General features: G+C 35.8%; 1 protein-coding gene across 1 annotated transcript in view; it reads left to right on the plus strand.

Annotated features, from left to right (window-relative positions):
* Nucleotides 1-21291, plus strand: part of dock2 (dedicator of cytokinesis 2) — an 87851-nt gene extending 66560 nt beyond the window's left edge. The window contains exons 27-51 of the mRNA XM_023959129.1: nucleotides 3505-3603; nucleotides 3763-3857; nucleotides 5165-5243; nucleotides 5494-5594; nucleotides 5868-5926; nucleotides 6776-6924; nucleotides 7070-7155; nucleotides 7421-7577; nucleotides 9209-9249; nucleotides 12089-12179; nucleotides 12959-13069; nucleotides 14062-14151; nucleotides 14876-14980; nucleotides 15565-15706; nucleotides 15990-16071; nucleotides 16205-16289; nucleotides 16460-16546; nucleotides 16733-16909; nucleotides 18976-19059; nucleotides 19136-19273; nucleotides 19423-19550; nucleotides 19666-19867; nucleotides 20013-20118; nucleotides 20585-20733; nucleotides 21040-21291. Of these exons, the coding sequence (XP_023814897.1) occupies nucleotides 3505-3603; nucleotides 3763-3857; nucleotides 5165-5243; nucleotides 5494-5594; nucleotides 5868-5926; nucleotides 6776-6924; nucleotides 7070-7155; nucleotides 7421-7577; nucleotides 9209-9249; nucleotides 12089-12179; nucleotides 12959-13069; nucleotides 14062-14151; nucleotides 14876-14980; nucleotides 15565-15706; nucleotides 15990-16071; nucleotides 16205-16289; nucleotides 16460-16546; nucleotides 16733-16909; nucleotides 18976-19059; nucleotides 19136-19273; nucleotides 19423-19550; nucleotides 19666-19867; nucleotides 20013-20118; nucleotides 20585-20733; nucleotides 21040-21102 (2706 nt within the window). The 3' untranslated portion in view covers nucleotides 21103-21291. The remainder of the gene's footprint in view (nucleotides 1-3504; nucleotides 3604-3762; nucleotides 3858-5164; nucleotides 5244-5493; nucleotides 5595-5867; nucleotides 5927-6775; nucleotides 6925-7069; nucleotides 7156-7420; nucleotides 7578-9208; nucleotides 9250-12088; nucleotides 12180-12958; nucleotides 13070-14061; nucleotides 14152-14875; nucleotides 14981-15564; nucleotides 15707-15989; nucleotides 16072-16204; nucleotides 16290-16459; nucleotides 16547-16732; nucleotides 16910-18975; nucleotides 19060-19135; nucleotides 19274-19422; nucleotides 19551-19665; nucleotides 19868-20012; nucleotides 20119-20584; nucleotides 20734-21039) is intronic.
* The last annotated feature ends 1092 nt before the right edge of the window (nucleotides 21292-22383 follow it).

Consider the following 22383-nt stretch of genomic DNA (forward strand, 5'->3'; position numbering starts at 1 on the left):
GAGGAAAAACGGGGAGTATTAAGTACAAGGTTGTGAAGAGTATGCAGGCATGAAAACAGCTTTAACAAATACTGGTTTCAAGATAACAGTCTTCATGTGTAAAATGACAGAATTTTTTTGTTATTTTTCAGTTTTGTCACATAAAAATTGCATTTAATTTAATCATATTTTTCTGCTTTATAGCAGTGTTGTAACGCAACATTTCTTTATTTACCCTTCAGGTCCCAGTTAAAGATTTGCAAAAGAAAAAGACAGATGAGGAAACCAAATTGGTTCAGATGTGGCAGTAAATTACAGTTTCATTCATGCACAGCCAATTATTATTATTATTATTTTATTTTTTTTTCAAACCAACAAATACTTAGCATTTTACTAGAATGTAATTTCAATTAGGCTGGTGTAATTGATGTTCTTTCTTTTTTTAAATATATGATATCTTAATTATTTTCCATCTTATTTCTATTTCTGAAGAATCTCCATTACTTGATTGTTTTTGCGCTTTTTTTTCATGGATGACTTAAGGATTGTAAAATGTAATACAATCTTTAACAATCTTTATCGTTAACGTTGTAACTATTATAAGAAAAATAAGGTTGTTTCTTGCTTTCACAAAAAGATAGTCATAAACTTTAGAAGGTAGTTTTTATTTAATAAGATGGGCGAACTGTTGCTTTGACCTTCTTCTTAACCACTTAACATCTTCTAGCCTAAAAAAAGAAATTACAGACTCTAACTTTTCTTTGCGTGATATTTTGCCGTGCAAAATGCTTCACTTTTCTACTTTTATCTTGCAACTCGGCGACACGTGAAGTAATGACACTGCAGCTGCCAGACTGTATCACAGGTCTGCTGTCTGCTCTGTGGCATTCTACCCTGGCTGGATAAGAGATTTATTTTACACTTTTTTTGTTTCCTAGACTAAAAACACATCTCTAAAATTGTTGTTTTATCTGTGTTTATTAAATGGCTAGTAGTTAATATTTTACATTTTTTTATTAATTGATCATATTAGCAGTAAAATGGAAGATGATGCCAGCTGGGTTTGCTGTTTGACCATACATTTTAAGGGGGATGTAAAAGTAAAAGCATGATGTTATTTATTCATTATGTCGTTTTAAGCCAATTCTAAAAGATTTTAACCAAGTTTTGAGGTTTTTTGTGCAGTTGGGGTTGGCGAGGGTCTTTACAGAGGTAGAGACAGGAGGAAGGACAACCTTGACCTCCCCACTGTTTGTGTCCTGTTTTGTGCATAATCTCTTCAGTGTTGTGTAAGGTTGTTGCCTCATCAAGGCCAGAGCTCCCTCCCTGCTGTCAAAACCCCTGCCATAACTTAGTGCTATTTTACATAAAGCAAGTTTACTTTTTAAAGTCTGTCAAGTATCATGCAACTTCTCAATAAAACATATTGACGTGCTAAAACACAATCAATCTGTGCTTTTGCGCTTCTTTGCTGAAGTTAATGAAGATTTTGACAACAGGTCCTTTGAGAACTGTAATAAACTGGAAGCGGGGAGATGCGGCATGTCACCTGCTCCCCCAAACACAAACTCAGTCACAGAGAGAATGAAACCAGAAAGTACTTAGCTTTAGAGTAATTTTGGCCTGCGACTGAGTGGGTGGGTTCTTAATCCTATTACTGTTAAGCCTTTGCACACTAAAGAGGCAAAGATGGAGAGGAGAGACAGGGTGAGTTAATTGTGCCGCTCAGCCCTGTCTGTCGCTATTTGCCACTTGGGGGTGGTAGACACATGAATTTTGTATAATTATATAATGAAACTGCCACGTCTGTGTGACAGGAGATCCATCAGAGATGGAGTTTCAATACTAATGTCACATCTAAAGCTGGGAGTAGTAAGTAACTGAAAAATGGAGCCCCCCCCCCAAAAAAAAATACTTTGTTTTTTACCTTTAATTTTGCATTTGTAAAGGGGAAACATGAGCCTAAACGACAAATGGGAAAGGTAAAGCAGACAGTGATTTCCAATTTCCAAACAGGAAGTCCCAAAACTCTCAGTATTAACTCTCTTATTTTGGTAATTATAATTTTATGTGTTGATGTGTGTGATTTAATATTTTGCCCAGGTTGAAAAAAAGCGGTTATGTACGTGACCAAACAAATATCTTTATCCGTTGGCAACCCTAACCCACAAGCAAAGCCCCTGCTCATTTTGACAAAATAAAAGCTGTCACCACATCTGATGCCAATCATCCTTCATCTTCAATTAGTCATCCATCATGCATCATCTCTGTATCATCCTTCCTTTTGCTTCTGCCAGCTCCAAAGGATCATTTTACCCAGACCCTGGGCGGCAACCTTCTCATCCACACTTTTTGCTGAAACAAATCATTTTCTTAGTAAAACTTTGCAAACAGATAAATGTCAAGCTGAAGGAAAAGGGTCAGGATAAGCAATATTTTTTTATTTTTGAAACAAAATATCAGCGTTTTTCAAGCAAGACTTTAAAAACTGGTGTCAATTTCTGTATCATATTTTATAATCTTGTCATTTTTTAAATTTCAGCTTTTTGTGAAATTTTCTTCTGAAAAGCAACTGTACAGTAAATTTTGTGTTTTTTTTAAACAATTTAGCATTTCTTCTCCGATATTCTTATAAAGCTGTGAAAGTGATTGCAATTTCATGCTCAGCTTTCTTTTTTCATGTCTACTATTCTTTTATTAGTCTTTGCTGTTATTCCCCATCATTTCGTTTCTTTATCTTTGCTTAACTTAATCTTTTTTTTATCACCAATCTGCTTGCTTTCATGATATCACCTCAGGCTCTTTTTACAACCAGGTACATTTGTTAGATTGTTTATACTTATTAGATTGTCTTAGAATTTCAAATAATTGTCTCACTCCGGGCTTGAGAAATAATTAATACGTTTTCAAGGGAACATTAATAAACACAGTGTAAGAATATCTGGTTACATTAAGCTGAATCAAAAATCATAACTTCTTTTTTTTATTTCATTGCAATAAGCATTTGTTTGTTCTTTTTCTAAGGTACTGTTGTTGTTTTTTTACTCTTCTGTGTTTTTACTTTTTATTTTCTCTATTAAAAAGGCAGACAGCTATAAAATATTGAACCACGAGTTTACTGGTACTTTATTTTGCACCTTTCACAGTCTGCTGCCAGTGGAAACTTATAGCTTTCATTTCCTTCAAGCCCTTTTTTTTTCTAGTGGATTATTAAACCCATTCAGAGTGTTTTAAAACATTGCCACATTATTAGAAAGTTTAAAAGCTGTTAATCATTAAAATTATATATTTGGCAAAAATATATTTTGATTTGTTTTGTATAAAACAAATCTGTTGTAAAAATTTGTTTAACTTGCTGGTGTAAATGTGCTCACATTTGCATCTTTGGAAGTATTTATTATTTCTTTTAGCCAATGTGGGCTACATGTGGTAATGGTCATGCTTTTTTCTGAACTTTACTTCAGATGGTGGACAGTTATAACTACAGTTGCATTTCCTCCTTTTCTTTTCTCCTTACATCTGTAGTCCAGAGTTGTTGCCTGCATGACAGCGATCCTCAGTCAGATGGATGATCATCATTATGCAAAGTACATAGAAACCTTCGCTGGAAGCACTGATCTTGTGGTGAGTGCTCACACACTTCTGCAGACCTCTGTTATAATGGTGCTTGTAGCCTTTAGTGATACGAGAAGGAAAATCAAACGTCCAGATTGGATTGCATAAATGTAAACCTAAGTAGTTTATTTTGAATAACTTTATTGATGTTGTGTTCTTCAAATCCAGGACTTCTTGATGGAATCATTTCTACTTTTCAAAGACCTGATTGGAAAACACGTGTATCCCTCTGACTGGATGGCCATGATTATGGTACAAAACAGGTAACATGCCTCACACATTCACACACATACACATACACTTTTTAAGCTATCTGGCACAGGCATTTGCTATGCTCTTATTCTTTTTTATACTTCATGCATTCAGAAATGCTTCACATTCAGAACCATTTTCTAATAACATGTTTGCAAATGGATAACTGGCATTGCAGGTTTTTGGTGCTCCAAATCATTACAGTCAGTTCCCAAGATGGAATTAAGACAGTCATATTTTAACTGATGGAAAATCACAGAGTAAAAGACCACCTCACACATAGAGTTTGTAATCTGGATTTACATTCACCTAAACCTCTTTTACCACCAATTTGATTTAATCTCAAACGTTAAATGTACCGCTTAACAACAATGTGCCCCTCATACTTGTAATCTGAAAACTGAAGAAACACAATATACACTACTGTAAAACAAACAACAAAACTTTTAAACCAAATAGTTTTACATTACTTAATGTTGACATACTGTACATATAAGATCAATGTGTCATAATGGACATCAGAAAAAATACTGTAAAAAGCACCCACTTATTTACCCAAAATCATGTGCAAAGCATCTAGGCTCATATGACATGCATTTTATTTTGTGTATCATAAAATGAAAATTGTCTCTATTGCTATGTATGTTAATTTACAAACCCAACTATTGTTTCCTTAATCTTTGTAGGAAAAAGTTTTTCAAAAGAGTGGTACTAACAGTGTTCTCTATTTGTTCTTTTAACGTTTTTCAAATTTATTTTGCTCACTTGTGAAGTCTTTTTAGATATAGCTTTTTTGGGGGCACAGTGGGATAAAAAGAGTTGACTTGAAAGATAGTTGACAATCGTTTGAATTTCATTGTTGTTGGCAATCAAGCCTTTTAGGAGGGAACATCTAAGACACGTGCTGATGTGCTTGACATGGTTACTGCTTTGCATCATATTAACACTTTGTAATTTCACCAAACCGGAACATGGACAACTTTTATTTTCTCCTTCAACGATGTTAACACTCACTGATCAAAGGGCCCTTGATTAGTAGTTACTGACTGCTGCTTAAACTTAAGTTTGCAAAAAAAGCAGTGAGGAAGTTGATAATATGGCATAGCACTTTAGGTTTTTAGTGCCAGGTTGTTTATCTTTGCTTTAAAATAGCCTATTTTAATATCTGATATGTGATATTTGTTTAGTTTTAATGATAATAAACAATGAAAATGATTATTTAACATTATGACTAACTTTCTTGCTGCAAGTTGAAGAATGGACCAATTAGGTATATTTTTTGGCATTAATGCATGTTTTGTGTGTCTCTCCTGCCTAGAGTGTTCCTGCGAGCCATCAACACTTATGCTGTCACCATGAACCAAAAGTTCCTTAATAACGATGACTTTGAAGTCCAGGTAGAAATATTTTGCAGTCATTCTAAGCTCTTATCACACACACACACACACACACACACACCCACACCCACACCCACACCCACACCCACACACATATACATATATATATATATATATATATATATATATATATATATATATATATATATATATATATATATATATATATATATATAATTTGTTTATTTTTTTATGACTTGGTTTTATTTTGAACATGAGCTTCACTTCACCTTTCTGTCGCCCTCCCCAGCTGTGGAACAACTACTTCCACTTGGCTGTGGCGTTTATTACACAGGAGTCTTTGCAGCTTCAGCACTTCTCGCCAACCAAGAGGAACAAGATTCTGGTCAAGTGAGAGAGCAGCCATACCAATTCCCTGTTCACCATATGTGCTCCAACTGCAGTAACCTCATTACTGTACCTATTAAAATATAGTGTTTGCTGTAAAAACATCTAAAATTAGGCTGGGGAAGCTGGTTCAGCTTTATTTTTTCCAACGGGAATATGTTCTTTAAAACTGAAAGTTATCATATTGATTAACTAATTGCTTACAAGCTAAGGGATACAATTTTCTTCCTATCTCTTGTTTTGACCATTTTACCGTTCATCCTCTCTATGTTTCAGATATGGTGACATGAGAAGGCTCATTGGCTTTGCAATACGTGACATCTGGTACAAACTAGGTAAAAAAAAGGATTTTTATTTTAAAAAGTTGGAATGTGTCTTTTCTGGAGTAACAACACCAAGGATTTTGGAATTATTATGTTTCTCAACGACAGCAACTGGAGTGGAAAGTTTGCTTGCATTGCTTGGGAAAATCATAAATTATTAACCAAACTATACAGCATATTGCAAAAACAAGATTAGTATGTAACCAAAATGTTGCATAGCTATCAGAACACTGCAACATGACAGGCATTGCCAAATTTCTTTTTTATTTGATGTGTCATTTTCAGTAATAACACATTTATTGGACAAAATGAAATGGAAAGGATGCTAATTTGAAATGTGTATTTGATGAATTGAAAAAACATATATAATTTGTCCTGTCATGAAAACGAACTAAACGTTTTAACTAAAAAGTAGGAAAGACACCAACCTCCCCGCCATATTTTGTAATCCCTCTTTGAACAATGGAGGGGACCCAAAAAAAGCAATTAGAATGCATTTCATTTCAACTTTTTTTTTTTGTCCTCACATCAGTAGTTCATAATTCTCCAGACGTACAACAGATGCAGCAAAGCACAACTTGATTAAAAGCAAAAAAAGCTTAAGAAGATGAGAGCTGATAGCTACCTTAGTAAAAACTTCAGTTAAAAATGTTTAGTTATGGGATGTTTCAGCTAAACTCTCCAAATCATTGAGTCACATTGTCTTTAAATAATCTATTATTGCTGTATTTTTGCATGCAAAAAGATTTAGTTTTTATTTTTCATATAATCAAGACTGCCATTATGAAAAGTGTTGTACAGCAAATAGAAGTACACGCCTAAACATTTTCCATGTGTAACACTTTGTTTGGTGTCTTGCAGGTAGTCATAAAATCTGCTTTATTCCTGGAATGGTGGGTCCCATCCTTGAGATGACTTTAATTCCGGATGAAGAGTTGAGAAGAGCCACTATTCCCATCTTTTTTGACATGATCACCTGTGAACATACACAATTTGGGAACTTCCAGAAGGTAACTCATCTTAAAAATGGTTAAAGAAAAACAAACAAGAGCTTGTAATAATGTCCCATTTAAATAACCAAGTATAACATTTATATTGTATTGTTTTTGTAATGTGATCTCCACAGTTTTATTTCTCTGCCTCTTTACTCTGCAGTTTGAGAATGAGATCATTCTGAAGTTGGACCATGAGGTGGAGGGTGGAGGAGGAGATGAGCAATACATGCAGCTTCTTGAGACCATGTACGTCTCAAGCAATAGATTAAATTTGCCGTTTATCATGAAAAGGGAAATGAAAAGTTTCTAAATCCAATGTGTAGTTTCTCCCATCTGTAGCTGTCATTATTTTCCAGAATGTAGAATATTGTCCAACCTAATTCATTTCTTTTAGAATTTTGCCTTTTGTACCTTTCCTCTTAGCAGGTCGTTAACATATAAAAGTCTAAGCGCTGAATTATAGGCTTCTGAGACGTCACTGATGATTAAGTGGAGCATGTTTCCCTGTCAGCTTGCTGGACTGCTCTGCTGAAAGGCCCATGCTGAAGCCACAGGTGCAGCACTTTGTCTCCTTGGTGAAGGGTCTCCTCGTTCGTCTCCTTGACTACCGCACTGTCATGGGGGATGACAGTCGCAACAATCGCATGAGCTGCACTGTCAATCTTTTGGTATGTCACAACTTAACTATAAAAATCGTATGAATTGTTTTCGTCTTTTCATTTACTGAAGTAGGCAACAGCTTTAAGAAATTTTGTATTTGTTTCTTTTAATTCCTGTGGGCTTTTTTTTTTAAATGTAGTCAACTCACTTTATCAAAAGGTTGGGTCACTAGGTAAACTTTTCTTTGTACTACGGTTTAAATTTTCTTCTTTCACCTGTATTGCACGGTTTCAGTTATTTCACTAAATCATAAAAACATCTCCTTTCTGCTGCACTTGAAAAAATGTGTAGGGTTAAATTAAAAGACTGAAAGCAGACATTAAAAACAAAATAATTTAGCTTTCATAAAACCTACTAAAAGATGCAACAGAAGCAATGTGTTAGAGACAAAAGAAAAAAAAAACACTTACTAAAGTTCAAGCTGCAAAAAAAAAAAGTCATAAAAGAACATAAATCATGGGCCCGGGGTTTTATTATAGATTTCCACTCACTGTTCAAATGTTAAACTCTGTGCTTTACCATATGTAAAGTTATTTTTGTTCATTTTCAACCAGTAAATTTTACTTCATAATCTAAATAAACGGTTATAAAATTAATTTCTTGTTGTTTCGAATGGGCAGCAGCTTTGTTTTTTTTCCACAACCTGAAACAATCATTTTCTTTCCAGGAAGGAGTAAGTAGTGAATCCCAACCATATGATCATTTGTGCAGTGGATTAAATCGGAACACCAGTTTTATTTCTGTCTTTTCTTTTTTAATTTTAGCTGATCTTTTAAGACCTTTATAAAATTTGTTTGTGGGTCTCTTGGCTTTAATTTTGTATTCAGTGAACAAAATAAAAAAAAGTTGCGATCACTTAAATACCCTGATTCAGTGGTTCTCCTCTTGTTTTCTTTTTTTTAAATACATATTAATTTTTTAATGGAATGTTGTTATTTTTTTAACAAATGTTCTTGATACTTTTAAAGCATAACCTCTTACTAATGTATTCTGATGTATTCAGGAGTCATTTTGAATTACTGTGAACATCTTCAGGAGGCTCATAAAAAAAATGTTTCAGCGTTAGAACCAAATACATTTCAGTGGTGGATTTATTTCGTCTTGGTTACCAATAAGTCTTTTTAAAACAATTCGATGGATCCACAACAACGAATGCCTTCTGAACCAATATCAACTTAGCTAATGTTCAAAACCAAGCTCTTAAAAAAGAGTTTGTAAGATAGACTCCTCCTCCCTCATAGCAGTATTTCGTTTTCATGCAGTTGTCTGTATGTTCAGGGGTTTGTGTTTGTTACTGTGAATGCTTTTATTCTTGCTAATGAGAGGTGGGGTTACATTAGTTAGTTCCACTCCTCTGTTCACTGTACATGTCATTAAACCTAATTAAAATGGAAATGCTGTTCAGAGGCGCAGGCATACGCTCCCACACATTAGCAGACGCACACAGCCAGAAGCATATGCTGCAGCACAAATACTTCCAGTCGCAGCAATATTCTAACAAACACTCAGAAAGGCAAATTATTGTAATTTGCACACTTCAAGTTGCTTCTGTCTTCCTGGGTGATTATGAATGTATTTCAGTGTCAATACACACCACACACAAATTATGCTAACTCAAGCTTTCTTTCTCCTCTTGCAGAACTTCTACAAAGACATCAATCGGGAAGGAATGTATATCAGGTATTTGCACTACATTTGCAACAGAATGTGCTTTGTTGGTGTATGCCTGCGTCGAACGTTGCTGCATGGATAAGCATCTCTGGATGTGTGTACTTGTGTGTTTGCGGGGCTGTATAATCTGACAGGGGATTATATGAGTTCCACAGAATTAATGTCAAAATCCACAGGATCAGCTGGTGGTCTGACTCAGGGGAGCACAGAGTCAGATGTGAGAAGCACAGGGGAGGGGGGGGGGCTGAAGAGAAAGAGACAGAATGGTGCTGTAAAAATGTGTCTTATGCACGTTTGCACATTTTTTTAATATTAAGTTTAAGAAAGTGTCTTCCAAGGTGAATCTAAAGTAGTTCACAACAGCAAATCATTTGTCTTTACAAAACAAACACAATAAGTGCACATTCAAACAATACATAAGGATTTTTATCATTATTGATTACAAAAAATGTTTAATAATCATCACAAAAACTAATTCACTTCATTGACTCAATTCAGTCTTTTCATGTTTTTTTTAATTATACAATTATAATTACAAAGCAAATAATCTGTTCAGATTTGACATAACCTTGACATGTATGCACTGTTGGATTCTCAATATTAATGTTATCTGATGATGTTTGAAAATTGTCTATCAATATTTGAGCAAAAAGTCAGGGCAGAATGGCTATAATCATTTATTGGTTTTCCTATCTGTGCAAAATACAGCATTTTGCTGAAAAGCCACTTTAATGTGTAGAAATAGTAAAAACAGGTTTAAAGAAGACAAAAAAAAATACTTTTAGTGTTAAGTCTGAGCAAACTTACAATGAACTGGAGAGACCTGCAGCCTGATGGAGCAGACTCTGAAACAGCTTTTGGAATTCATGGATGCTGCAAAGACACCATCTGGCTTATTATCAGCATACAGTTTAGCAGCTTCTATCACAGAGAGTGTGCCTCACACATGCAATTAATACTAATAGTTTATTTGAAAAGATAACAAATAATGTAGAACACTGTCATGTGATGTTGGATTTGGGGACGGTAGTTTTCAAATGTTGCTGCCGTTATGTTGAAATTTACCCATGGACTCTGTTTTACAGGGAAACTAGATTTTAAAGGTTAATCCAAGACGTTTCGCTGCTCATCCAAACTCTGAAAACTGACAAACAGAATTCTGAGTTGACTGAAAGGCTTTACAGATAATTAGCTTCTATTATTTCAAGCCAAAAGTCACAGCAGTTTTAAAATTGATGTTTGCTTTATGATTTGGTTTTCTTTAAAAAGAATCTTTTATTTTGATGATTTGGAGATTGCCCTTGCTTTATTCATGTTTTGTCCTGTACATTTTCATGAACATGATTTTATTTGTTGACTAAAACCTTTGGCACCCATGGCCCAAAAGTTGAAACATAAATCTTTATCTTGCTAAATTTAGCTGCTAAAAACAACGTCAGCTCTGAAATCAGTGAACCGTGCTGAAAAAAAGGAGGGCGGAGGTATGGCAGGGGGCCCTAGAGAAAGAGATGTGGAAACCATGAAAATACAAAATGTAGAATGACAAAGAATTTTAGAAGAGCTATTTGAGGTGTGTGTTTGTTTTTTACTCTTTAATTACAGTAAGAAACCATAAAGGTAAATAAATATAATTTAAGATATAGCTGTTATAGATGGCAGATTAAAAAAACTAAAATGCCAGAGTGAGTCAGTCCCATTTGCCTGGTAACATGTGCCCAAATAGCAGTCTTTCCAGTGCTAGCTGCCAAAATGTTCTCTCCACACAGCAGGAAACCAATACAAGAAGTTCAAAAGTTAGCTAACAAAACATAGATGTGTTTGTCTGCAAGGACCTCAGTGTTCCAACAATCCTCTTTTTTTTTGTTGATTTACTTTTTCGTCATTGGTTTTCAAAACTCAAAATGGTACTGCAAAAAAAAGAAATTACAGTTAATGTGCACCTTGTTCTATTTATTTATTTATTTTCAAAAACTGGTGATCTGTGTCACTTTCTCAGTGCCGACTGATGAATGAGTTTTAAACTAATGAAAATGCTTTCTCTTTGAATAAAGTACACTGCATCCTGAAGTTTCCTGTGCAGATTCAATTAAACCTTTCATTTAACTTTAACACTCAATGCATTCCTTTTCATTTTAAAACTATTTCAACAATCTTAATTTCTTTTAATTTTGTCATGACTTTGGCAGCTCTGCAGATCAATGTCTATAAAAATCAGCAATACATTTTTCTTCCCCAAAAAAAAGCATTTTTAAGGAACCATTAAACCTTTACCAAAACTTAGGCAATTAAACTATAAAGCTCCCAGTCTCCAGCTTTCAATTTGCTATGATTATTTTTGCAGAAAGAAATCCCTTTTTCAGTTTTTTTAGGCTGCAAATAAATGTCAGGCTTTGAAAAAGCTGCATTATAGATCGCACTTCTTTTTGTGCAAGTTCTTGAAAGTTCATGTGTTTTATATATTCAATTTGCTTTCTGTGTGTCTTAAAGAGATATAAAGATAAAATATTTAACCCTTGTGCTATCCTATGGGGTCAAGATGACCATTGACATCTTATGCCTACCATGACAAAGGTGGATAAAGGTGGAGAGGATTTCATGTAATCCATGGACACCAGTGAAGATCACAAATCATTGAAGAAAAGCCGATTAGCGCACTGTCTTGTGGGGTCTTGATGACCTCACTCCCAATGTTAAAGTGCCTAGGATAGCACAAGGGATAAGCAAGAACAAGAACAAAAACTGTGCACCAAGTTTTTGTCGGTCTGCAGGCTACCCAACAGTGGCATCTAGTGGACTAACCTGTAAGCTGCTTATTACTTCCTTCGTCTTCATTTTTGTGTGTTTTCAGGTACCTGTACAAACTGAGAGACCTTCACTTGGAAGGAGAGAACTACACAGAAGCAGCATATACCCTGCTGCTCCACTCTCGCCTGCTCAAGGCAAGGCAGACACGCATCAAACACATAAACCAAATGATGTTGTGTTTATAGAGGCCACTGAAGTTGACCTCTATTTTGCTCTTTCTAATTCCCTTCCTGCCTGCAGTAAAGGAAAAAAAAATTATGAGGTGATGAATGGTTACAACATCTCTGCTCCCCTAATATTTAAGATGGAAAATTAGTTTACAACATTGCACCAGCCTCTGCAGCTACGGTACACCACTAGTGTGATTGAACACATTGACTGTACTTAAATGTGAGCAGATGTGCATCTCTGAATATGTTTGACCTCCCCGGCCTCATCTGAGCTGATGAGAAACGCCCTTTTTCTCCTCCTTCTGAGTGACACCATTTCATTGATGAAGCTGAACATTTTTTTTTTTTACTATCTTCCTTGTCTGCAGTGTCACTCATGTCATTCACATTACTGCAAACTATGGCACATAGCATGCGTCCCTCTTTTTGTTCTCTATTCCAAGCAGATTAGGCATTTTGGGAGATTATTACACAAATTCTTGTTTGGCTTTCAAATTAATTTTTGTGCATTTGTCTAATTGATAGGATGACTGGGCTCTGTCCTGCTGCTTATTGCACACATTCTGTTTGCACATTCTGTCACATTCGGTCTAACATTCACAGGATCTGTCAAGACAAGAACCATAATCTGACTTGTCCTTGTTAGTTCCAGCAATAATGAGAAAGAACATTAAAAAAAGCACATCTAACAATAAATCACTTGTTGTCTTCGTCTGTTGTTCTATGTCTCCTCCTTCCTTTAGTGGTCAGATGACATGTGCAGTCCTCAGTTTGAGTTCCATGGCTCCCAAACGCAGCGCCAGCTCAAAGAAACTCTCTACGACACCATCATTGACTACTTTGACAAGGGCAAGGTCAGTGTGGACTTTATTTGCCGATAACATCACACTATTCTACTGCCTCCATAATATGGTTGATTGGATTCAAACTGTTTAGGTTAAAATATTTCAAGAAATAAAAATCGCAATTTTAGTACTGAGAGGGTCTTGAGGTAACAACTTTCCGTTTATTTTGGTGTGATTCTTCTGTTTTAACAAAAGGTAATGAAAAGTAGAAAAAAACAAATTGAAAAAAATGATGTTGCCTCTTAAACCTTCCACTAGATTTTGGATGAGTTGCAGCCAGATGTTTCTTACCATTTGCTTTGATGAACTGGGAACCAGCAGGTGTGAAAGCTTTGGTCTTTTGAGTTTCTGATCTGGAATCCACTGGCTTCTTAACACAATTCTACCAGGAATTCCCAAAACACTACCTGAACAAACTTCAGAACTTAATAGAACTGCATTTAATTGACAGATCAAAACAAAGTAGAGCTTTTGGAATAAAAAGCACAATTAGCAAATACCCAAATTTAGCATTTCAGAATTTCATATTCAGAATTTCATATTCTTCAAATCAACTAAGCATAGCTGCTAAGGAAAAATATGCTTTAAAAAATACAAGATCTGAGTTTCTTGAAGTTGAACAAAAATGTAATAGTTCGCAAGAATATTTATGACAGGCACACTTGGAATTGTTCTCTAAAACACATGTAATTGTGAAATTAACTTGTCTTCTAATGTACTTTAGCTGGTAGATGTTTTTTTAACCTAAACTATTGCAGGGAGAACACCATTGTTGGTCATTTCAATAGTATATTTACTGAAGTATCTATAAGGTTTTGGTGTGACATTTATGAGAATTCTGAGCATGACTTCATCTGCAGAAATATCCTTCCAATCAGTCTGTGAACACCTGAAAACAAATCTTAGAGTTTCTATCAAAACAGCTGCCATGCATTTATCGCAGATTGCATGAGAGATTTTTTTTTTCCTTCTTTCACTGTGCGTGTTTATGTGTGTTTCAGATGTGGGAGGAAGCCATCACTCTTTGCAAGGAACTGGCAGAACAATATGAAAATGAGATCTTTGACTACGAGTTACTCAGCAAAAGACTGGTAATGAATCGTCATTTTAAAACTGACACTTGGCTAACTGTCGCAATGTTTCTGTACTGCTTTTGACTTTTAAGATCACAGCATTAACAGACAAACAGAAGTTTACTTTTTTGCTTCTTCATTTCGTCTTAGTTAATAAATAAATACCTGGAAATATATTGAAGGTATTATTTTTGTTCAGATTTTATGTACTGTCTTTGCATGTTTGTAGTTTACAGATGTGCATTCATTGCTTGCTGACTCTACAGAAATCCAAACAATATAAGAAATGTGTCTTTGTTTAAATATGCACCTAGCAAACATGGTTAAGTTGATTTATACATTTTCATTCTTTTATATACCCCTTCTGCTCCATCCGATATTTGCCCTCTTATTATTGAAGTTTTTGTGTTTCAGAAGGATCTTATGAGCCCAGATTTCTGCCCATTGTTAGTCTTTCTCTCCACCAAACTGCTCTTACTGTAATAACAGTAATTGTTGTGCTGCTTTTTGTTTTTAACTGCAATACAAATTATGGCTTCCTACATTTAGAGGGGAGTATGTAGGGTTAGGTAAGGTATTGCCCTTGTAGGTAAACACTGTTTTTGTTTGTTTTCTTCATCTCTCCTTGGGCCCAGCATTCTGCAGAGGACATAGCCATGACCTGAAAATATTCCTGCACACAGATCTGAAACTCTTGACCATATATAACACAAGCTTTCCTCCTCCCTGTTTTTTTTAACAGGAAAAACAAGCCAAGTTCTATGAGAATATCATGAAGATATTGAGGCCGAAGCCAGACTATTTTGCAGTGGGATTCTATGGACAAGGATACCCACCATTCCTTAGGGTTTGTCTTCAGGATTTTGTCATTTCTTATTATCTTTATTTTATCTTGAAAATGAACCAAACTCGAAGATATGGACCTTATTTGGATAATGCATTTAGTAACTGCACTCAGAAACTGATATTTTTTACCAAAGTTTTCACTATTATAATAAACGCAAATGTTGAATCATCAGGAGTTTGTCATTGAAATTCATTGTTAAACTCACTCCTGTAGTTATTTTTCTGTTACCTTGCAACTCAACAGGCATCGTTCAGAGCTTTGAGTTTGTGTCTTAAATCTTCTCACCTGCTTTCAGCAAAAAAAAAAAAAAACTCAGAATAAAAAGAACGAAAAAGTAACTCATGCATTAATAAATAAAGGAAATTTTCAGTAAATACCCAATAACAAATCAATATCAATATTAAATCTGGAAATAAAAAGTGCTATTGTAGTATTTATTAGTTTGTTTTTTTTTTATGTGTTGATCTACTGCATTTTTGGGACTGAGACACAATTATAGTTTTTTAAGTCTCTAAATGAACTATTTTGTTTGTATTGAAAAAACTGATATTTTATCTTTGCTAACTTCTGGTACTTTTCTCCAGAACAAAGTGTTTATCCACCGTGGTAAAGAGTATGAGCGCAGAGAGGACTTTCAGAATCATCTCATGAGCCAATTTCCCAGTGCTGTGCGCCTCAACACCACAACCATGCCGGGGGATGAATACAAAAACTCCCCCCTGCAATGTATCCTTTCTTTTATAGATTCATTTGGAGAGCACTTTTATAAGTTGGCCTCAATCCACAAACATTATTATTCATAAACAACTTTTCACAAATGAAACACAAAAAAGTAGCGCACAACACAGACCTTTACATATTAGCTTTGTTTTTTTGTTTTTTATTGAACAGTAGGCCTACATCTGTACATTAAACTCAGTTATGAGACACTGGACAGAGCTTCACAACCAGAAAGCAGGGAAGATCTTTAGGATTTGGACTGCTTTTCTTTCCTGATTTATCTGAAAAGACATCCAGTGTTTTACTGTGCAGCCTGTCCTGGAAATCCCTCCTCGTTTGAAGAACAAACCTGTGCCCGACCAGATCATCAAGTAAGTTCAGTCTGAGTACTGTCACGTTGAATAAAGACATAAAATAACTATTTACATTCATGACAGCTCCAATTGAGTAAAGGGTTTCTTATCACAAGTGATTTTACCCCCCATGTTTGTTTCTTATTTGTAGCTTCTACAAATCCAACTATGTGCAGCGTTTTCATTACTCCAGACCTGTGAGGAAGGGACCTGTGGATCCGGACAATGAGTTTGCTGTTGGTTTCTACTTTGCATTATAAAAATTCAATATTTTTACACTACTGGATTTAAAATGTTTTTTTTCTTTTTCTAAACCAAGCCTACATTAAAAATGTGACTTTTGAGTAAAGCATCTGGAAATGTATGTAAGTGGCACAAGCAGCATTCATTTGTCTTCTTGTTTCAGTCAATGTGGATTGAGCGCACAACCTTCACCACTGTGTATAAACTGCCGGGGATTCTGCGCTGGTTTGAGGCTACAGATTTGAAACATGTGAGTCCTTATAACGTCTTTTTTAGTTCATGTTTCCTGTACCTTTTTTTTATTATTCTTTTACTTTATTATTCAAATTATTCACATCCACAGTTTAAATCCATTTTCGGTTATGTCAAAAAAAAGGAAGTCAAATTCTTTACATAATTTTGTTTTTCATCTCTTCTTATCAACCTTCACCTTTAGACTACCTTGTCTCCACTGGAAAACGCCATAGAGACCATGGAGTCAACCAATGAGAAAATTCTCAACATGATTAACCAATACCAGGCAGACTGGAGTCTTCCCATCAACCCCCTCTCCATGCTGCTTAATGGCATTGTGGACCCAGCTGTCATGGGTGGCTTCGCCAAGTATGAAAAGGTGAAAACTAATATGCAGCTCTATCTGAAAGCTTTTGACATTTCCGGAAAGTTGCATGATTGAGTAGGATTATCTGTTTCCTACTTTCTTCAACTAATCCCTTGGCAATGTGCTCATCTAGTCTTTGGTGTGAAAAAATATGCAAGATATACGGTGGCCGACAGGGCTCACACTACATACAAAAGAGAAAACGCAACAGCATTACCCGAAGCACAACGGCATTACCCGCAACACTACGACATAAACACAGCAATAGCATTAACCTCAGCACAACGGAAATTAGGACTTTTTTTTTTCCTACTGGCGAAAAAAAAACAATTCAGTTTCAAACTATTTGACACTCCTGAGAGCTACTTGATATTTGGACAAGATTAGGATGTTTTCTTACTAGATAAAGTAATTTCTTAAAAACATACGTTTGTCTAAAAATATAAATTTGCCCAGCTCTCCACACAGTGACATCTGCATCTAATGCTCTTTGTCTTTTTTTTTAAATTACGACTTTTAAGTCGTAAACTTACGAGAAAAAAACACGTAAATTTACAAGTTTATATTTCATAAATTTACGACTTAAAATCTCGTAAATTTACGAGAAAAAAGTCCTAGATTAACGAGGAAAAAACACCAAAGTTTTCCGTTTATCGGAGCCAAGCTAGAAGATGAAATATGTGGAGCCTTTTGTGAAGCTTTATTTCCGGATAGGTTTAAAAAACAAAGAAGTTCTAAACCTTTTGGCGACTCAAAATAAGATTATTTTCAGTGGAGCCGGCTTTCCAGGGTTCACTGTCGGTAAAGTGGAGTTTCATATGTAAAATATGGAGCTCAGAGACACGTTTGGGTGCAGAGGACCGCTGCAGCCTTTATTCTCCTTTTCATTCACACAACCTGAAGTTCATTTGTCACATTACGTCATGAACCTGTCATCCGAACACCAATGCGGAAGTAAACAATGTTACATACGCCCCCTCCTCCAGATGAAACGTCCCGTTTCAACATAAAACAATAAAGATGAATGAAAATGGTCTGTTATATTAGCATTAGACGTTATTAGCATAATACTATAAAAAAATCCCTAAAAGTGCTGCTCCTTCTCAGACGGAAGCGTCACACAGACGTAGAGATCTTGTCTTTTATGGAGGAAGAAAGGCTTGAAGTGGAGAGCTGCAGGGATACCGACAACGTCGGCGACAGGTTCATCGGGCTGCAGAGATCCTGCAAACCACCCATCAATAAATAAAACATTAATAAATCGTAAATCAAACAAATGGGCTTCCAAACATTTATAACCTTTTCAATAAACATTCAGCTCACCTATTCAACTAAGTTTAGTCGGTCTGCTCTGCTGCTGCGCGGTATTCACTTGCTGCTCTGTATGCTCACCTCTATTTAAATCTCGTAAAATTACAAGTTTTTTTCCGTACACTTGCTTACGGAAGAGGATTAGGGCCATGGAGAAATAAATAAAAAGGGCATAACAAATTCTGACTTTTTTCTCAGAATTTTAAAACTCTGTTGCACCGAATAGTTTGAAACTGAATTGTTTTTTTTCCGCCGGTAGGAATAAAAAAAAAAGTCCTTTCCGTTGTGCTGAGGTCAATACTATTGCTGGGGTTATGTCGTTGTGTTGCGGGTAATGCCGTTGCATTTTTTCTTTTGTATGTAATGTGAGCCCTGTCGGCCACCATAAAGATCAAGTTAAAATAATTCACAAATAAGATTTTTTAAAACTCTTTGTTGTAGATAAACAGAAAAATCGAAATGATTTATAAATGATCTCTAAAATCTGAATCATCTCATGAGATCTATGACCATTTTTCAGACAGAGTACTGCAGTCTCAATTGAACTGAATTTATGACAGCTTTAGAGTTTGGTGCTTTGCAAACCCTTTAAAATAAGAGATTACTGTACAAAGGTTTTTCAAAAAGTAACGACCATTTAGGTGATTCTAAATATCTACAGTCCGTTTTCTTTTTGATCAATTTTGTATGCATCAATGTCATACAATTAAAAAGTTTAAAATTAAAGGTTTTTAAAAGGGATATTAAACATTTCCTGTATGCACCAGGCATTCTTCACAGAGGAGTACTCTCAGCAGCACCCAGATGACAGAGACAAGCTGCTGCGCCTCACAGACCTCATTGCATGGCAGGTACTGAGCATGCAAACACATACTGCACATCTCTTCCTTTATGCCGCTCTGTTAATTCATAGCACTTGTTCATTAGATTCCATTGCTTGGTGGAGGAATAGCCCTCCATGGAAAAAGGGTGACAGATGACCTTAGACCTTTCCATGAACGCATGGAGGAGTGTTTCAAACAGCTGAAGAAGAAAGTGGAGAAAGAGTATGGAGTGCGGGAATTGGTAAGAGTCTGCATAAACAGATAAGAAATGTTGCTTTCTTTTGCTTCAAGACATTTCTCTGTTTGTTTTTTTAAATCGATCTGCTAACAATGCTGCTTTGGTCCAGGCTTTTCCAACACACTGCTTCTTGTTTCACTTTCTTCCTTCAGCCGGACCTTGATGAGAGAAAATCCACTCGTCCTCGTTCCATGCTTCGCTCATTTCGACAGTCCGTCATCTCAATTTCCTCACTGCAGGGATCTGAATGTGGGACTCCAACCAAGCCCCATGCTGACAGGTGGTAGAACTATAATTACCCTATAAAGTAAAGAGGAAACTATTATATGGATTAAACAGAAAAAAAATGAAGAAAAGGTGCTTCAATTTCTTTAACTCATTCTCTCTGTTCTCAGGGAGCCTGAATCACCAAACCACTGGAGCTCCACCTTGCCACGTTCCAGTGGCAGTGTGAGCATGACCACAGTGGATGAGGAGGTGGTGATGGTGGGTGATTCCGAGGTCAAAATGAGGAAAAGCAAGAAGAAGAAAAAAAGAAGCAGCATGATCTTCATCTCTGAGGAGAAAGAAGGAACAAGTACACTGCTTAGCAAACGTGTAGGTTTTAATAAAACAATATTTAAAAAAGACAAAAGCAAAGAGTTAAGAACAAGGAAAGGAAGAGGGAACTGAGAAAGTGACAGGCAAAGGTTTCTAAATGTTGAGTGTGCTGCTGAGTGCTGTGTGATCTGTCTCTCTCTAGCTGTCAAAGAAACAGGAGTTTCGTAGCGACACCAACTTGTCTGAGCCAAATGATGTCAATGTGCTGCTGACGAATGCCAACTCCAGATCCCTGCCAGCCATTACAGGTGACATACAAACCTAGTTACACCCTGTGCTGTAGCAGAAGAGAAACTGACTCTGAGCTGCAGTGGCAAAAATTCAGAGAGAAAAGAAGACCTCCAAAAGCTGTTTTCTTCAGAAGAAGTTTGTCTTTAATTAGAAGGAGTTTGATCAGAAAATATGTGAAAAAGAAACTTTTAAAAGTTGTTGCTATAATCTTATAAGTTGTGCAACACATTAACTTAATTCGCTGATGCTTTGTCACTATCTTGGTAAAACAAGACAAGCCAAGGCAGCAGACTACCTATAGTTTTAACACACCACTCCAGATTGACACCCATGGTTACAGCCATCTCTTTTATGAGCAGAAACTGTAAGAGTAGAATTTCTTCAGAACAAATGTGTGACAGCAGGAATTAAAAAAAAAGTAGCATCATTGTAAATTGCATGACTTGGAGAGAAACAGTAAATTCAGCTTCTTCTTGTGTGCAGGGATGGCCTTGTCAGTGGCTGGTGGGGCAGAAGAAGCAGATTCCCCCAGAGCTCAGAGGGACAGTAAAAGCATGTCGGCCTTTGTGACCTCTGATCGTACAGCAGACAGACGCTCAAAAGGCGTCATTAACCTGCTCTTCAAATCCAAGGTAGAGGAACAGGGCGGCCTGTATAAAGCTCATACTAGAGTTCGTACCTGAATATTTTTACTGTTTATTTAAGACTGTATTACATTCTCATGGTTACTGTACAAAATCACCAAGAACATCTATTTAAGCAAACAATTTCCCAGTCGTGGGACTGATAAAGGAATGTTTATCTTAAGCATGTGTATTTATTCTGAGCTATTACACTTAAATTTCACACGTGTTTCTATATTTAACAAATAGTTTTTTTTAAGGACATTTACACAAAATATCCATCATTTACATTATGAATCTGTTTTGTTTTGACAGAGTTCCAAGTCAGAAGATGCAAAGGCCAGTGAATCAGCCAAAGACAGCCACAATCACTTCTAAGTTTCATGTCTGATTTGCATTTTTTTTTTTTACTTATTTCTTTACCCTTATTTTGCTATACATGTGGCATCTGTTGATATGGCTATAATAATGGAGTCAGTTATTCAATCTTTCTGTTAGTTTCAGTATTGCTGTTTCCTTAGTGGAATTGATTTTGCTCATCAATAAAGCCTATTTTTGTGAAGTGACCTTTTTTTTCCCAGTGATTTGAATGATTCCCTGGGAAGCTAAATGCCACCTTTCAGCTTTTCAATCATTTCTGCTTCTACAAGAACGGGCAAACACAAACCACCCCACTGATGCGCTTGATTGAAAAGCTTCTTGTTACACTGTTATCATCACTGTGACTGAAGTTAATGAGAAAATAATAATTCAATGTGACACAAAGGCTGCTGTGTTCTCCCACTGGAGTTTTAACAGGAACATCCTGTCAAAATATTCTGACACTTACATAACAAACAAAAGGTTAATGGATTCAAATAAAGCCTTGGTATACACAATGAGTTTACTGCATCGTGTCAATAAGCACATAAGCTGTCATTGTTAGCCTTTAAAGTAAACAGTACTTTAAATTGCATGAAGGTATGTGACAAATATTTAGGCTACCCAATAAGTTGATAACACTTAATGGTACACTTGAAAACCCACCAGGAAACATTCAAGATCCTATTTTTTTATAAAGTGTTTATGAAAAAAAAAGTATTACATTCTGTTTTAACATGAATAGTACTTTGGTGTGGACTTTCAAGCAGCAATGCTATCCAGAATTGTTCAACGATGCACCTTATATGTAGTAAAGGAAATATGTTATGTGAGACAGTTTAGTGAACTTCAAGCGTTGACCTATTAAGATAACTGCTTGTTAGCTATTCTCTCTAAAGTAACACTACTATCCTCTTTTGATCTATTTTAAAAGCGTTCTCAGTGGTCTTTTAGTTATGATAGTCATTTTTAGCCAAAATGAGAAAAAAACTGTTGTTTTCTATGCCATAGTTTCTGCAGAGCAGCAGGAGTTCATCAGAAATTCAACTCTGAGTTGTGGGTGGGACCATTTTTTTTAGAGTAAGCTACCTCCCCTTCCTATCATCCATTTGTTTACACTCTCTCCCACTAGCTTACAGCCCTTCACAACCTCAACCTAACATTAACATAGCAGAGCAACAAAAATGGCAATATCAAAATCATCCAGCCGAACAGTTTAAAGACAGATACAGGCTCAGACAAGGAAATCAAAGATTTACATAGCTCTAGTTGACTACAAGTGAATGCATCGGAATGAAG

This window comes from Oryzias latipes, chromosome 10 (genome assembly GCF_002234675.1).
Source record: "Oryzias latipes chromosome 10, ASM223467v1".
NCBI lineage: Eukaryota > Metazoa > Chordata > Actinopteri > Beloniformes > Adrianichthyidae > Oryzias > Oryzias latipes.